Here is a 17,986-nt window from a genome sequence, read left to right on the forward strand (position 1 = left end):
AAATTGTCAAAAGAGACAGACATTTTATAAAACATTTAAAAAAAAAGATTAGTATTCATTTGAATTCATACAATCTGACTTGAATGAAAGTGTATGATTTGTGGGTAAATGTCACCATGAAGGTGCACCGCTAAACCTAACTCTAAGGGGAACATGAAGGTACATTGAAAAAAACAAAAAATTGGTGTACAAACAATTTCCCTCAAAAATTGCTAGTAAATTTCACAGACAATTAGGCTATAAAGAAACTGCAAGTAACTTGTTCAATGAAAAATTTAATTTGAAAGTAGAAAAACTAGTATTTTCTTGTAAAACATAATCCAGTAATACAACAAATACAAATTCGCAACAAATTCACCAAGTCTTAAAGTTACTCTAACATTCTTAATATTATATAAGTTTTCCTAATTTAAGAAACTGTGATTTAGTACAAATCTGTATGATGTGATTTGCATGAAAATGTTTGATTTTTAATCAATAAAAAATAGGCATGAACCTGCATCCCTAACTCCACCTCTAAATGAGCTGGGGCATGAGCTGGTCGTACGAAACTGTACAAATGAGAACATGCAAATTCAAAATAGCCACCAATTTGTCAAAAACGTCAAATAGAATGGTCATGAGACTGCGCTGGAATTATTGTAACTGAATTCATACTTGATACACCAGAGAAAAACTCAGCTCACAGTTGCCATTATGAAACTGTGATGAGACCCAGGTGATGGGAATAACTGTAATTTCGTGCACATGAGGACACCTGGGTGAGTTCGATCAGGTCAAGGCCATGTGATAAACGTGCTACTATCGCCAAGTGCATGCTGACCCATAAAGCCTTGCTCTCATAGCTGAGCGAAGCTCAAACCGATGAATTAAACATGCAACCTACACTGAGAATTCAGCACCACCTAAACTAGGCCGCTAGCAGGAGGGATAGCTAAAGACAGACAGAGCAGAGAGAGAGATGAGGTATGAAGGAGATGGGAAATACAGTAACATCCACGCAAAAGACCCCACCATCATGTCCCAAGGTCAGACTTGCCACTAAACCTTCTCTCCACCTCAGGCCTATAATCCTTGTGCTATTGCTTTTTGGATTTAACTCAATGCCCCACACAGTATCTGCAGCAAAACCAACACAGGACGCAAGCAGAAAATCAACTGTGGGCCAACATTTTGTTCTATTTCTCTATATCATTTATGGTGCTGGTTAATATCTCGAGCGAGGCAGTGTACTGAACGACTGAGGGTTTAAAAGAGACAGTGGTCTGCAGGGAGCTGATCTGATATTCACTCAGAGCAATCAGGACTGGCCTACATACACAACCATACTTACACTTCCACCCACATTTTAGAGGAGAAAAAAGAGCCCTCTTAACTCTTTCACAACTCCTTCTCTCACATGCGGTCTCATTTTCTCTTTTATCACTTATTATTAGGCAAGGACCACTATTAGTATTACTCATATTTAAGGTTAAGGGAATTAAACAAACTAGTCTAAAGTTTAAAACTCAGCGGTTATGCTACAGACACGATACATTAAACTGTTCTAAAATTACTTCACTAAGAGATCAAACTTGATGTTGCTTGGTGGACAATAAAACAGGGTCATTCGAGTTTAAATTTGACTGGAAGTGATGTAACAGAAGTACAAACGAATCTTATATCTTATGATGTAAATCTGAGTCAAACGGATTATCAAAAAAGAAAAAATGTAGGGCAGGGACTTGGTCCAACGATTGATGATTAAATGGAGGCAGATCTTGCAGCAAATGGTAATAAATAAGTGGGTTTAAGCAGACTATAAGAAAGATTGAGTGATGATATTTTAATTAAAAACTACATGGTTATTTATGATTGTTGAAAAAAATGAAACATATGCATGGATGGACTGTTCACAATAAGATCAATAATATGCATTTAGAAAACAGATTAAACGTTCATTCCATGCCTGACTTTAAAGTTTTTGTCATAATTCACAACAGTTTGTACAGAACAGTAAGGTGATTCAATAAATGTAAAAGGATATTAAAGAGTTTATTGAAAATAGCCTGGAATTGAGGATGCATCTGATCTTTGGACACACCTAAACTTTAACTTGAAACCTAAACTTTCTACTGAAACCCAACAGAAAGCAAAAGTTGATCTGCTCTTAAGGCAGAATAAGTTTCTCCTTCAAATTTTTTTTTAAGATGCCCGACAATAAAAATGGTTTGTCAGATTTTCAGAAATGAGTAGGTTTGTATTTAAAGGCTATTAGATCATATAAATTACTTTGTGGGCAATAATAAAAGACCCAGTACTTAACTTAATTCCATCATTATGCAGGGGCACATTGGCTGTTGTCAGTTTACTCCTCAGTTGAAGAGGAAACAACAGATGTAGATTGGTCTTTATGAAGTACCACTGTTAATGGGTCAAAGAACTACCTAACCCACCCACTCTTGTTACTTAAACATCACACTGCTGCTGGTTTCCTGTGAGGGGGAAAAAAGCATGAATCATAGTGATGTCAGTTTAAAATGTTTATTTATAGTAATCAAACCACAGCTAGGACTAATTATCCAGAAAAATGTTGTCCTGAAGTAAAATGTCATGATTTTATCAGGATGTCTGGTCACCCTTGGGGGGTGGGCTGGTAAGAAAACACCTCGCAACCACTCAAAACACCAGATCACACAGAAAAAAAAGTGTTTAGAACACATTAGCAACACACTGGCAACCAGACACAATATGGCACGGCCAATCACAACTCTCTTTTTTCCACAAAATGTAAAAATCGAGCTTACTGATATTTTGGATAACCAAACAATTAAACACAAGGAGCTGTTCACCAGTAAACAGTAAACCAGTGTATTTCCTCCCCCCAAAAAATCCTGCTTCTCATATGGAAACTGTTACCGATGAAATATTAAGATGATGAACTGACGTACGACCAATCGCAACTCGTTTAGCGCAGTCCAGACCTTTTCACGCACAGTTTGCCCAGAGCTCACACACACTCATGCAGTCTTTGCTAGGGGGACGGTAGTTCAGAGGAGTGAGAGATGGTTATTAGACTCCCGTGTCGTGACCCGCTGCTGACTCACATGTTAACGGGGGGTTTTGGTTCTTTCCCATAATGTTGAGAGTGCCTGCGGTGCCAATGTGTCACAAGCAGCTGTTTTCTGCTTTATTAACATATACGCATTTATTCATGCAGTCTGTCATGCTTCTATTTATCTACTTCCTTATCCATTCATGCGTCCTACTTGCTCTGGATGTGACACTGAGCACTGGAACTGGGAGAAGAGGACCAAACAGACACGCACATAGATTGGAGTTTTATGAGCTGGGTGGAGTGTACACACATCAAACATGCAGAATGTGTGTTTGCATAAATGTGTGTGTGTAAATACAGGAGTAGGGAGGGATGCAAAAAAAAAAAAACCTTAACCGTAAGTAATGAACTTCGCTATGAAACTTTTCCCGCACAAAAACATTGTAACTCAAATCATTATAACGCAAAGAATGCAGCTTGTTTAGGAAGAGTGCTGTTATTATTTTTTAACCATTCAGATTTATGGTTTTCACTTGACAGGCAAAAAAAAAATGCATAGATTCACATTGAAGGAGAGAGCTAAACCACCCATTGGGGTCAGTAAGAATTTTTTTAAAGAAATTTCTTATGCTTACCAAGGCTGCATTTATTTGATACAACCATTTATCATGTATCTGTAAAAACAGTAATATTGTAATATATATTTACATTTTCAAATAACTGTTTTATACTTATAATAAAGACATGATATAATTATAATTTATCAAATATTTATTAAATGTAATTTATTCCTGTGATGGCAAAGCTAAATTTTCAGCAGTCATTCCTCCCGTCTTCAGTGTCACGTGATCCTTCAGAAATCATTCTAATACGCTGATTTGGTGCTCATAAAAGATTTCCTAATACAGGTGCATCTCAATGAATTAGAATGTAGTGACCAGCACCAACTGCTCTGCAGATTGAGAAGTCTCACAGGCAACACGACTGAATTAATTGGCCGTCCTAAGACATATTTCTCAAATTAAGTTTCGGAAATGAACGAGTGAATTAGTATAAGTGAATGAGAAGTGGCTAAGTTGATATATCTAGTGAACAAGAACCAAAATCAACTGGATCTGTGACGATCCACATCTTTGTCCTTATGTTTCAGGATCCATAGAGTCATATGAGGAAAGCAAGAAACTGGAGACAATCTCTGTGTGACGGCAGATACTCTAAGCCAAAGCCTCGGCAATAAACAAGCTGACAACTTTCCCGACTTCACCGTGCTAGTGAAGAATTTATGTCGATGCAAGTTTGGCAGTCTTAAATATTCATTAAGTAAACAAACGACTCTTTGAACGAACAACATTAGCAAATGGATTCCAGGAAACTTAACAACCTGGGTACACTTGCATAGGATTTTGGTGACCTGCATGTGCTCGACAGTGACAGAAGCAAGAAACACACTGCTCCGAGGAAGACGGAAAAGTCCAAAACATAGCGCCTGTCAGACAGAAAGTCATTCGAGATGGCATCCTGGAGGCTTGTCAGACATTTTGAGATCTATCATAAACATATTAACAAGAACCAAAATCAACTGGATCTGTGACGATCCACATCTTTGTCCTTATGTTTCAGGATCCATAGAGTCATATGAGGAAAGCAAGAAACTGGAGACTATCTCTGTGTGACGGCAGATACTCTAAGCCAAAGTCTCGGCAATAAACAAGCTGACAACTTTCCCGACTTCACCGTGCTAGTGAAGAATTTATGTCGATGCAAGTTTGGCAGTCTTAAATATTCATTAAGTAAACATTAAACGACTCTTTGAACGAACAACATTAGCAAATGGATTCCAGGAAACTTAACAACCTGGGTACACTTGCATAGGATTTTGGTGACCTGCATGTGTTCGACAGTGACAGAAGCAAGAAACACACTGCTCCGAGGAAGACGGAAAAGTCCAAAACATAGCGCCTGTCAGACAGAAAGTCATTCGAGATGGCATCCTGGAGGCTTGTCAGACATTTTGAGATCTATCATAAACATATTCATTTAGCGAATGATCTGAATTACCTGTCATATGAACCTGGCACAAAGCCGGAGAAGGAAAGAAGCCAGATAATGCCACCCTCATTACCAATGAGCATCTTAATCAATGAGTATCAAGGGAACCAACAACCTTCAAGAGAGAAAAAGAGCGAAAAGGAGAGAGGAATGCACAAACTAAAACCTTTCGAGCCATTTCAGACATATGTCTCCTCCGGCTACACTGTAACATTTGTCTATGAAAAGCCTTATAAATGACTGGAGTGACATCATATTGACAACTCAGTGACATCATTACGTCACAGCATACAGCGGACATGACATAAATACAGTGACTGCATTAATTTAGCATTTTTGCCCTGGTTAATAGGTGTCTTCTGCAGAACATAAATCATACAGAACGTGTATATTTGTAAAAGTCGCAGTAACTGCTTGTTCTGACACAAACATTCAAGCACTTCATGAGTCATATTTAACATTCCAGAAAGTGACGGTGTATCATAGTGCACAAAACGTGCTTTCCATCTCCTTGCTGTTTGAGTGTTTGTGCAGCAGAAGAGGTTCATGTTTGGCTTTGATACGTCGCTGTGCTCTGGACCTGTGATTGACTGAGGCTGTGTTTACCTGAAAGCCTGCCCTCGTCAGCAGCGCTAGACGACAACACAACACAAACATGAACATCTGCTGGGCTACAGGCCACCTCGGAGATCCTGCTCTGTTATGACACAAATATGCAGTCTACTAACGGTTGGCTAGGTAAATCATTTAGTTGGGTAATGTTAAAAGTTTTTGTTCATGTTTAACTGGCTTTTATTTGTCTGAATAATGCCAGTGGATTTCCACTTTATACTGACACTTGTCGGCCTGGATGCATGAAGTTCCTTAACTTCACAACAGTTTTGTTCTTTTTTTTGTTATCTCACACTAAACAAATATAACCTTCTTCGATTCAATCAGAATAATTTTTTGTGCATTGTTGGTGGTTACACTTTTTTCTCTACAGTGGCTGTGTGTTGCACACTTTATGCTTTGTATAGCATCTGAAAGCTACATAACATATTATTCCACTAAATATTAGTAGTAACACAGCCAATTGTACGGCACAGGGGGTCATATGATCGCAACATAGTTGTGCCTTGACCGGCTACATGCTGAATAAAACAGTTTAGTCTACATAACTAATATGACTGGAGTATTCATCTCATGCAAGTATCATATACATGATTTTAACATTTCTTAAAGGTGCTGTTTATGTCATTGGAAGCAAAACTTTTCTCCAATTAGCAAACAATTACTAAGCGCACATTTAAGAAACAGGGAAGTTATTATAAGAAACTGTTGTGATGTTTCAGCATCAAGAGGAAAGTTGGAAGATGTAAATCTGAATATAACAAAAAAGGCAGGCTGATCAAAGCTGCCAAAACAAAGCATCTAAAATTAGATTTGGGATCCTTTTCCCATCACTGTCGTCCTGCTTCTATTTTAATACCAAACAAAGAGTTGATCACAGTTTATTCACTCAATAAAACGGGTTATGGAAACGCGCCACTGTCCCTCACAGACAGCGCTGAAGAAACATCATTATTCCAGTTGTCATAATCAACTAGCTTTTTTCGCATGACAGATGTGCAGTAGGCAGAGGGGGTGGGGCTACATTATTGACAGTAATTTACAGGCTTTGCTCGGATGCGTTTGTTCACTCAGGTGCGGCAGGTGCGCGCGCGGGGAGCAGGCTTATCGCGAGCCGCGCTGTTGCTATGGGTCGGCAGCTCCGTTGCCACGGCGCCAACAGGTGACGGCTGGAGGCCCTGGATGGAGAGGGATCTTGTGAAGGGAAGAGAGTGCGGCTCCGCGCTTTTCGCAAGCGTTAAAACCGCGCAACCTGTGGGGACTGCTGCGCAACACCAGCTGTCTGATAAGAAGGGAAATTCAACAGATGCACGCTCGAATGAGGGGGCATGACTGACGGTGCTTCATTTCACCATTTGAGATGCTCTAATCACTGTGAACTGATGCGCCGATGACACCACCCCGAGCTCATTCCGCACAAAATGGTTAAAAGCCCATTTTAAGTCTGAAGCGGCTGACAGGATAATCGATTGGCATCTGTGTGCGCGTCTGTCTCTGACCACATGATCTATATACATGATCAAGCCGTGGCGAGCCATCCAACAAGTTCATGAACTACATAAACGCATTTCCTTCCAAAATAATAATAAAATAGCTGTTGGGCATAAGTGGTTATATTTCATGACATTTGTTGATCGTCCGCTCAAAGGCGATATGAGTGCGCATATAGTGTGTTTGAAAATGGAAGGGTTCGGGTAGCCTACACCCCCGCGTCATGCCCATGATAATGCCAACACACTCATCATACCCCCCCCCCCCAACACATCCATATGGCACACACACACATAGTTTCCAAACAGAGGGAGGACAAATAGAGAAATTACCTTGATGGTTTTCAAGGGTGTCCTCCGGTATGTACATGTTTTTGCTTTCATTTACCATATATGTGGTCCAGCTTTATCCGAAGGTGAATGAAGAAAATGTTGTAAAAAAAAAGGAGGGGGTAGGAAAAAACAACCCAAGGGAAAGAAATGAAAGAAAAAAGGGGGAAGAAAAACTAAAAAACGCAAAGCGTAAGATATTCCTTCTCTTGCGGCTTAGTTAATATTACCTGATCCCCATTATGGAGCTAAAGATCAGGAAAGGATAATCGCAGGAACCACCTAAGAAAACGAACCAGTGCATCTTTGGAACATCCGGGCCCTACCTAAGAAACATGATACCTGCGCCGCTTGCTGATAATCGATAATCAAATCGGCGCGATTCGCTCGGAAACGGTTCGAAAAGGATGCTGCAAGAGCCAGAAGAAGCGCATGAGAAGCGGGCGTAGGTTTCGGAGGCCGTTTCAGAAAGCGCAGCAAAAGGTAAAAAGGTGTGTATATTCCAGATCTCACGGGCTTCAATCTTCACATATGATCGATTCCATCTGAGATGTTCCACAGCAGGCGTAGTTTGCGTCGCGCCTCGTTAGGAAACAGAGTGCATAATCGGCCGCGTCCTGTCCATATTGGAGAGAAAGGGGAGTAGTCAGTCTGTGGCCCTGCGGAGAGAGAGCGCACACCACCAGCCTCTCTGCAATGATCTGACGACCAATCCCCCTCCCCTGTAGACTCCCTGACTGCTTCCAGATGTGACTGCGCTAGAAAGGAGTATAAATCCTCCACGCTTTTCCACACGGGCTGGATCTCTTGAGGGAGAGAGCAAACTTGGGAAGACCGAGTCGAATCAGCTCCAATAAGCGTAGCCAGACTATGAACCGATTCGAGTTCTTTTACAGTCCGGAATCATGTCAGAAGATGATCTGTACCATAACGAATCTTGCGTGAATACCCTCACAGTCACGGCTCCATGCACCATGTTTAGACATTATCCACTTCCTGCTGCCTGCCGGGATGCCACTTTTGGGGAGAATGTTGGGTTCCCCAGCAGCAGGTGTCGGGCCTGATTTTTCCCTGCAGCTGAGGTTTAACTGGCCTGATCTTCCCATGGCAGGACAGGCCGTTTCCTGAGGACTGGTGGGCTCTGATAAAGGGGACGATGGGGCCTGGGAATTTCTGTAAGAATCTTTCATCAGCAAATGGCCTAGTACGAATTTAGCAGGCCCTTCACTGGTCCCTCCCTCCAGCCATGAGAAAACTTCACATGTCCCAAGAGACATCCCCTGCCCCCAGACTATCATTTCTTGCTCGCGCTCTTGCTCTCTGCGCATCAGAAGTGCAGATTTTGAATTTTCAATCAGTCAGAAGAACCACGAAGCATGTAGCGGGGAAAGAGAGGCCCTCAAAACTGCAGGTTTTCAGATGTCCCTCTGGATGAATGAAAAACAAGCTCTCCCAGTTCATGGACATTCAATCTACGGCCAAGTTCTTTGATTGAATTTGGCTTTGAACAAAAGTTCATGACAGAGGTCAGCAATTTCCCTTCAGCATCCTCAAATAATTGATTAACTTTGGTATGTTTATTCAAAGCACAGACGAAATGTTCACAAAGTGGTTTTCAGTGCCACCCTGTAAGCAGGAACATCTGGGAATCCAGGGATCGGGGGGGAAAAACCAGGGGCATCGGTACAGAAGGAAAACTGGTTAATGTGTCGCTTCAAAGATTACAAAATTCCTCCCAGCTTCCAGACCCACATTTCAAATGTCATGTCTCTGTCTGCACACTTAATGTGATACAGCAGTGGCTGTGCTCTACAGCCAAAGGCTACACCATTTTTTTTAAATAGCACTATAATTAACCAATTACCTAAACATAACTGAGGCGACATATATCCCTTTTGTACTGACTCTTACCCCACCACGTAATGAGAATTAAATATACAGAACATAAAGGTTTTATTTCTAAAATATATGTTAGTTGATTAAGTCTACTGTTTTGGCAAGTTTTGTCAGCCCAGCTGAGATATCATAGAGAAAACTGCTTGGGCTGCTGTGCTCTCTGGAACAGGTCTGAAATCCTGCCGAGAACGAGGATAAATCACGAGTAGTTGTACAGCGATGCCCTCTAGTGGCAAATGAGTGAAGTGTCGTTGAGTAAATTGTTCTTTACAAGGTGCACTTGGAAAAGACTAGTTATAATACGCCTGTCACCCTGAAGCAACCCTTGTGTCTTGCTCAAGGGGCACAATAGCATTCCGTTTCTAGGTTTTTCCTGTTGCAACCTTCATGTAGACTCCCTAGTTGAAACTTCTTTTAAGGGTGCACACCAATTAACTAAACATTGTTAATTGGTGGCTGGCATTTTCACTAAACATGGTGAAAATGCCAGTCAATACAACATAAACATAACATATGAATAATATGTTATGTTTATGTTGCACTGGCTGGCATGACAGTTGTCATGGATGATGCAAAAGCATGTACTCGGCTACTAGTACAATTTTAAAGTACATTATTTACAGTGAGATATGATCATTTTAATAAGTCAAAAGCGTTAGATAATACTGGGGGATATATTGAGATCAAATAAATATTTGATCGTGTGATTTTACCATTCATTTCTATTGGAGTAAAACAGGAGGGGGGAAATTCCTAAGTGCGCCTTTAAATTACAGTAACCTAGGGACGTTTGACTATTAAAATTGCAACAGGACAGTAAGTCCTCTGGACTGCGAAATCTGTTTTAGAAAGAAAATGCAAACAAACCAACATTTACAAAAACTTCAAACTTCAAATCATGCCTACCAGAGGATGAATCGTGCAGGAATGCCAGGATGTCACATCCTCAAGGGCTCCCCTGGACGCACAAACTCTGCAGCGTTATTAGTACCATGACCATGATGGAAATAAAGGTCTGGCGGGTCTCAGGTGAGCTCAGGCCAGCTGCAGGGGGCGGGGCTTCAGGCTCATCGCTTATGCTGGCTCATCGATTACTTTTCCTGTGCGCGAGAGCGCTCAGCGATCAGCTCGTTCTGTCTTGTTGTCAACGCAAACATGGCGCGAGCTGGAGCTTTCGGGAGTTAGAGAAGTGAAATAAAGCGATATATTCATGTTTTACTAATTTGCACAACATCGAAAACGTACACCAGGAGACCGGAACGTGAAATAAAGTGTTCCAGTCCTGTTTTACAGAGGTGAACTTCGTTTTAAAGGAATTTTAGGAGTTGTGCGGTATTTTAAGCTCAGGTAAGTTTCACTCCAGCCCGAGCTATAACAGGGCAGCAGTATCTAACCAAGGCCTCAGTTATTTCATTTGTAGACTTATGTAGGCATGGGTTATTTCATTATTAGTGGCAAGCATCAGTTACTATTGTTCATACACGGTTGGGGACTTGAACAAACCGCTGACCCGCAGTACCAAACTTCTGTTTGTAAAACGGCCCGCAGAGTTTGTGCTGCGGACATGAAGTTACTAGCGATCGGGTTTACGACTTGCAACGAACGAGGGACCCGAACCAAATCTAGGGCCCATAATATAATGCAGACTTGAAGGTGGGCTCTTTTAGCTTGGGCCAAACTTAGCAACTGCATAGGAAGACTTTGTCAACCACACAGCATCGTTGCTTTAGAATATAAAGGTTATTTTATAGCCTTATTTGTTGTATTAATTCATAATACACTTTCATGTTACACAAGTCTGATATATTTATTTTATTTAACTGTATCAGCATAAATTCCTGATTTATTTATATTTCAATTAAATGACTTTCACAGCTCTGATTTATTTAGTCAACTTAAACGGGCTTACGTTTATAAAACGTTTAAATGTGTGCATGCCTAATTGTTTTTAAGCTTTGTTTTACTTTTGTGTCTACATTTATAACCAGGCCAGTGGAGATCGTTGTAGGTACAGCTTTTGATCATAATTGGGACATACAAGACTGTGTATAGATGTAGAAGCAACATTTTACAAAACATTAAACCGTGCTGTATAAAGTTCAGTTCGTACTCTGAAATATATTTCAGATAAAGGATTTATGTGGAGTAGTTAAAATATTCCTAATAGGCGATGATGATACTGATGCATGTAAACGATTGCTGAGCAGCCTTACAATTGTTGGAATTAAACACTTCGATCTGAATGCTTTAGTGAACAGTAATCTCGGGCATCTGCATGCTATTATTCAAACATCATATACTTTATTTACAGAACAGGACTGGAGCCATGACTGCAAGCACAGGTGGCGGCGGGAGCTGTTTATCCATGAGTCTGTCTGCCCTAAAGAGACTCGACCCCTATATTAGCAGCATCACAGACCTGGCCAGTCAAGTAGCACTTTACACCTTCAACAACACCACTAATGAATGGGTAAATGATTATATCAACACAATCAATGACAGTTAATGGATATATAGATTAATGACTACTGTAAAAAAATAATATATTTGTACATACATTTTTTTAAATGTTAGTTTATTTTTATTTTAAGTTAAATATAAATATATATATATAATTTTTTTTCCCTACAGGAAAAGACAGATGTAGAGGGAGCTCTGTTTGTCTATAACAGGTTTGTATGTTTTCTGGTGTTTTCAGCAGTGAAGCAGCGCACACACACCGTGTAGTCCTGAATCAGAGCCCTAGAGCTCTAAAGCGGTTTTAAGGGTCACAGAAATAACCTGCATGATATTCCTCAGCACTTCTGATATAGCCTAACAATGTACACTCGATTGCACTAACACTGCAAAACACTCACTCACATTTGTTTAGGACCTTCAGATTCATAAGCTTTAGTTTCCCACTTATGTTGTGAATTTTAATGTCATTTTTCTGTGCATCAGGCTTGCCTCCCCCAGGCACGGCTTCACCATCCTGAATCGGTTGAGCATGGACAACCTAACCGAACCCATCACTAAAGACTTAGATTTCCAGCTGCAGCATCCATTTCTCCTGTACAGGAACGCTCGCTGTAAGTCTCTCTATTTGTGAAAGAGCTCAAATGCATCCCAGTAAAGCTAAAAGAGTAATATCGTATAATATTGCACATAGCCAAAAGTATGCAGATTTGGTTGATTTTTCATAAATGGAAAAAAAGTGGTCCTTCATTGCGTTTAAGGCCCAGGTGTATTTCACTTTCTGAGTTTACCTCCGTCTCATCTTAGTTGAGCAAGCAAGCAAGTAAACTTCACTGACCATGAGTGCAGATAGATGCAAATGGATCTTTCTTTCGAAGGGCTCAAATCACTCGGCTGCACTCACAACAGCCGTAAAAGTGTGTCTGAATCGAGAGAGCTGTCAGACTGGCGTCTGTGTGTGTGAGATCAGAGATCCCTAGCAGGCGTGCCTGCATGAGAGGCCCCGGAGCCACAGTGCCTTATATGGTGCAGAAAAGTGTGTGTGTGTGTGTGTGTTTCTCTTCCAGTTTCCTGCCAGCATCATAGACCCAAGCAGCCAATCCTGATTAGATAACAAGCCTCTCTCACACGCACACATGCACAGGCATCCAAGGAAATTCATGATAAAGAGACCAGCAAATAGAGTGCATGCGGAAAAGCCTTAGGTACTTCAGACTGATTGAATGAATCATTGTAGATCTTGATGTTTCAGCCAGCCCAAAACTGATGTTTGAGCATTGCAGTGACAGTGAAAATCTGTGCTACTGCTAACTGACTGATGGGAAATTTATCCTGGCTGCTTCCAGATGTAGGTGAGACTTTACTGGCCAACAATTTCACGGAACTATTTGCTACAGAGTGGGTTTTTCTTTCCGATCAAACTCGCCTCCTCGATTGTAGAATGTTTCGAGTGGTAGCCATAGCACTGGTCTGTGGTTGTAAAGATGTTCTAAGTGCTTGTTAGTGTGTTGTAATGTGACTGCTAAGGTGTTCTGGCTCATTCTAGGGTGTTCTGGGTATTTGTTTACAGTCAAAAGAGCCCACCATTAAGTCTCAATGATGTAGGATTCTGCGGGGATAATATCATTTTGTAGGCCAACCCAGAAGTTAGCATCACCCTGGTTCCCTCATCAAAAAACCAATAGGATTTTTCCATTGACTTTCAGATTACTGCAGATAAAAATAAACTCATTGAGCAATAAATGCTTACACATTTTATCAAGATAATCTTCACAAATTAACACAACTTCCATGAATTTTCAAATTCTAATACATTGGCCAGAAGACCTGGCCAGTCAAGCTGTAAAAGTGCAAGTGGACTAGTAAGCAGATAAGTTTTACTGTTTGTGATATCGATACTCTATTCTGGTTTCTAGATATGGCTCCTGTCCCTTGTTCAATGTAATTTTCCTGTTATGTCATCCACCAGATGAAAACTAAGTCTGGTGACTTACAGTACACCTCTCCTCAACAAACCACATGATTTGAGGTATTGTTCATCTCCATAGCACAAACAGCGCAAGAGTTACTTGGCAGTACTTTCTTAATAGTCAAATACTTAGTATGGGCAATAATAATGCCGTTACAAACACTATTAATAAGGTTTCAGACAACAGGAAGTAAGACCTACACTGTCCATCTTAAAGACATCACTCTTCCTCATGTGCAGAGGGTGCTGGATTCTGTCAGCTCGTCTCTTAAACAAATGCAGTGTCGTGGTTGTGATTTGTGACCGTGTAGCTGGAGACTTTCAGCAGGACTGTTGCGTATACAAAGCTCTTACCTCCTGGCCTCACGAACGTGTAGCCCAGCTCTCTCTCTGACACCAGCTTCCCTTTGAACCGCACCTCCACTTCCTCCTCCAGTCGCTTGTGCTTCAGCCTGCGCCGACTGAACAGCCCCCGCAGCATCTTTTTTCCTGTTTCTGAGATTTGAATCCTCGGCAGATTGAAGCTTTGGTCTATTTGAAGTCGGTCAGAAGTTCACCGTCTCTTCACTGCTCGTGTGGATTCCGCTCCATTCAGTAAAACATGCAGCGATGTCCTCTCATCCCTCTCTGTCCTTCTCCTTGTTCTCCTCCCCCTGCTCGTTCTTTCTCACTCTCTCTGAGTTGTGTTGCTCAGTTCCCAGGCAGTATTTTGTTTGGGTTTTTTCCCCAGGCGCTGACCCGTGTGGTGCTCTCTGCTCTGAGAATGAATGGTTGTGGATACAGCACCAGCCCTTATTCTCTCTCTCTCTCTCTCTCTTTCTTTTATTGCCCTTGTTTTTGTTATCTCTCTGCTACTTCTGGAGGTGAATGGAACAGGTCCTGATTCAGCTGTCAGCACCAGGCTCTAAGTTTAGGTCATGAGGGCTTATGAGGAACCACAGTTTAAACTTATTACTGCAATCTCTATTAATTGTTCCTAATAAGGTTGTTCTTTAAAATGACCAGTGACTGTTGATACAGGCATCTGAAGACTTCATCTTGGTCTTTAAAGACATTTTGGTGTCCTGGCACAGCAGTTGGCTCCAGTTCTGCTTGGGCACTTGGGAGTTTGGACTCTCTGGGAAAGGAATGTCAGCTAAAGAGTGGAGTGTATGTATGTATGATGGCACTGTAAGTGCACGTGTTGTCAGTTTCAGTGGTGCATTTCCACTAATTCTGATGCGGTGTTAAAAGTTTGTATTTCCTTATGATCGTCACTGGTTTTGATTGAATCTTTGATTAAGATTAACATTAATGTGTATATATGTTTTTTGACAGTGTCCATCTACGGCATCTGGTTCTACGATAAAGAAGACTGTCAGCGTATAGCGGAACTCATGAAGAAGTGAGTTTCTCCTCTATCTGCAACTCTCACAACTTTTAATTTGTGTTTTGGCTCTCCAGGAACGGGATTGGACACCCCCTGATTTAGAAGTACCCAATCTTTTTAACTCATCACAACAAGTTTCAACAATTTGTCTTTGTTATTTTGTTCTTTTTGCGGCAGAGGAAACACTCTTGAGTATTTTAATACTTTGTTCCATATGGCAGATATTCAAAAGCTGTTAACGGAAACCAAATGTCACTACAATTTATTTTTGTTTTCTGTATTTAAAGAAACAAGCAAAACAACAACTGTTTTGCGATCCTAGCTCTGACTTTCTCACAAACACACACTATTTCTTTATGCTTGTCAGTTTGGCAGGGCAGGAACAGCAGTTACAGCCGCAAATGGCAATTGGCTCTGTCTCTCCGCGATCAGCAGAGCAGGGTGTGGATATAATGCAGATGCTCACTAAAGCACAAGATGACTATGATAAGGTGACGCACGTCTTGACCTCTTTTTTTCTTGCACAAGTATTAAGGTGCTTCATATGCACTAGATGTCACCAGTGCACAGTGCATTTTTCCTACTTGTGTTTTCTTCCTTTCTTTTTAGGGAAAACTCAGCGAGCCAAAAGAAATCGGCAGTGGTGGTGTCATCTATGGAAACCCTCATTTGATTAAACCCATTCCCCTCAAACCAGCACAGGACACACACATTCAGGGTCAGACGCAGCAGGTGTGAATACTCTACCTCAGCATGTTTGTGACACAGCAGACATAACATAAATGTGATATTTAAATGTTTAAATATATATATAAAAAAGAAACTTTCACTCTCTTAGGATACAGAGATGGACTCAAAGCACCTCTCGGTTGTCACTTTGTTCGGTGCTCAGTCAAAACCAGACTCTGTCTCGCCACAGCCCACCTCAGCTGTCAGCAGGGTGGGTCCAACGCGGTCTGCGGTGGCCCGCTCGCTGTCTTATGATGACCCTTTTCTGGCAGGTGGCGCCGTGGTGTCCAACACCCCCATGCAGCACTGTCCAGCCATCCACAAGCTCATGTCTGGTTCGCTGCTGCAGCCTCTGTCTGAATCCCCACAGAGTCGTCCGTGTGAAAACGGGGCAGTCCAGAACCAGCCTGACCCAATACAAAAACTGCTAATGAACCCTCTTCCTGTGGCAGGGACTCCAGGGATGCCTTCCTTACAGTTAAATCAGGGAGAAAGTGGGGTGGGGCCCCAAATCCACCCTAAGGCTAAAGCCTCAGGGCCGGCCCCGGCTCAGCACTTGCTCTATGTCCCAAATAAAGCACCCCCTGCTGGAGTGGCAGGGAACATGGTGTCGCCACATGAGCTTCTGCAGAGGCTCACATTGGTGCAGCAGGAGCAAGAGCTCCATCCCCATCAGGAGCTCCTACAGCCGAGTCTGACCACCAGCAGCTCCAGTCTCAGTAAAACTAATTCGACACAGGTAAAATAAATCTTTCTCAGCTATTCTGATTAAACTATTCGGGAATCTTTATGCATCTGCTGCCTTTATGTTCCTCTCAGATAAGTAGCAAGTCGTCTTACAGCAGTATCCATAACCTGTGATTTAATATGTGTGGGTGCAGGTGAGCTCACCACAGCGTATCCCAGCGACTGTAGCCCCCACCCTCCTTCTGTCACCCAGCGTGTTCACCCTGACTAAAGCCACGAAAGCAGAACCAGAACCAGTTGAACCCAGAGCACTTAGCAAGACTCAGCTACAGGCCACGCTGCTCCACCTCATCAAGGTCAGAACAAAACACATGACTATCTGTATTATTCCAATATTGATCATATAATTTAGAGATGCACCAATATTTGGTGATTCTTATTATCTTGGAATAGAAAGTTCAAAAGACAGTTTTCCTGTGCAATAGAAATCTTTTAGAACATTATAGCATGTCTTGAATAATGCATTGTTGATTAAAGGTATTAATTTGAATAGTAGTATATGTAGTGTGTTTGACTGATTACTGCTCTATCTCTAATGGGTTATTTCTCTCATTCTGTGATTCAGAATGATGCCTCATTCCTGGACACCATCTATGAAGCTTATGTCTCCCGTCTCGCGACAGACTCCAGCTCAAATCCTTTCTGAAGCAGAAACACCATCTGGACACGTGTATATGTACACGCAGCTTTCATGCTCTGAATCCATATCTGCATCCCATCTCAGGACTACCCTGCTATTCTGAATGTAGCATCCAATATGTTGAGCACCTCCGCACCAGATTCACAACAGGAAGACCAGTTTGATTGTGAATAGTATGATCTTCATACTCTGAACTGAATGATCTGAATGTCATATCAGTTTTGTATTTTAGATGTTGTTCACAAAGGGCAATCTTAAGTATTTTATTATGGATTTTATGTATAGCTTTCATACAACAGGGCAAGAAATGTGTTGTATGTTAAAATCTGAGTGGAAGGACATTCTTCTTTTTATGAAGGGATTTTTATCTTTGCATATCTAAACAGACCCACAAAAGAAATAGCATGATGAATGACAAGATAAGGAAACCGTGTCTTGTTTTGATTTCTAGCATCTTCATATCTCAGCTGACATGGGCAGAAACTGCCCTCAACTCTTTACAAGCCAGCAGAAATAGTTTAGTACTTTCAGTCACACTTTAAATATACAAACAAAACTGTACATATATATATATATATATATATTCTATTTTTCTATGGTTCTGTTCTTATATCAACATGCTGGAATATTTTTCTGTTCCCTTTTTTTAAAAAGAAAAAAA

At 41.3% G+C, this 17,986-nt stretch overlaps 2 protein-coding genes across 5 annotated transcripts in view; one reads left to right on the top strand and one right to left on the bottom strand.

The window, feature by feature from the left end:
- LOC107589041 (voltage-dependent L-type calcium channel subunit alpha-1C-like) overlaps positions 1-8,003 on the bottom strand; it is a 125,882-nt gene extending 117,879 nt beyond the window's left edge. The window contains exon 1 of the mRNA XM_016277345.1: positions 7,522-8,003. Coding sequence (XP_016132831.1) covers positions 7,522-7,579 — 58 coding nt within the window. The 5' untranslated portion in view covers positions 7,580-8,003. The remainder of the gene's footprint in view (positions 1-7,521) is intronic.
- LOC107589040 (mRNA-decapping enzyme 1B-like) lies at positions 8,002-17,767 on the top strand. Of its 4 annotated transcripts, none has more exons than XM_016277344.1 (10): positions 8,002-8,009; positions 11,726-11,884; positions 12,046-12,086; positions 12,358-12,485; positions 15,158-15,224; positions 15,577-15,700; positions 15,819-15,941; positions 16,048-16,677; positions 16,820-16,981; positions 17,251-17,767. In XM_016277344.1, exons 2-10 carry the CDS (start codon positions 11,741-11,743, stop codon positions 17,329-17,331), a joined length of 1,500 nt encoding a protein of 499 aa, XP_016132830.1. In that variant the 5' UTR covers positions 8,002-8,009; positions 11,726-11,740; the 3' UTR covers positions 17,332-17,767. The 4 variants fall into 4 exon arrangements, with proteins under 4 accessions (XP_016132830.1, XP_016132829.1, XP_016132827.1 ...); XM_016277343.1 differs by lacking the exon at positions 8,002-8,009 and adding an exon at positions 10,525-10,709; XM_016277341.1 differs by lacking the exon at positions 8,002-8,009 and adding an exon at positions 10,526-10,761.
- Positions 17,768-17,986: the final 219 nt, after the last annotated feature.

The sequence above is a fragment of the Sinocyclocheilus grahami genome, unplaced genomic scaffold, assembly GCF_001515645.1.
Source record: "Sinocyclocheilus grahami isolate Dianchi unplaced genomic scaffold, SAMN03320097.WGS_v1.1 scaffold111.1, whole genome shotgun sequence".
In the NCBI taxonomy this organism is placed as follows: Eukaryota; Metazoa; Chordata; class Actinopteri; order Cypriniformes; family Cyprinidae; genus Sinocyclocheilus; species Sinocyclocheilus grahami.

Bases quoted from the DNA above. Each gene is read 5' to 3' on its own strand.
- LOC107589040 (XM_016277344.1), top strand. From the start codon at position 11,741: ATGACTGCAAGCACAGGTGGCGGCGGGAGCTGTTTATCCATGAGTCTG. The intron at 15,701-15,818 runs GTGACGCACGTC...CTTTCTTTTTAG, and splicing joins CACAAGATGACTATGATAAG to GGAAAACTCAGCGAGCCAAA. The intron at 16,678-16,819 runs GTAAAATAAATC...GTGTGGGTGCAG, and splicing joins GTAAAACTAATTCGACACAG to GTGAGCTCACCACAGCGTAT.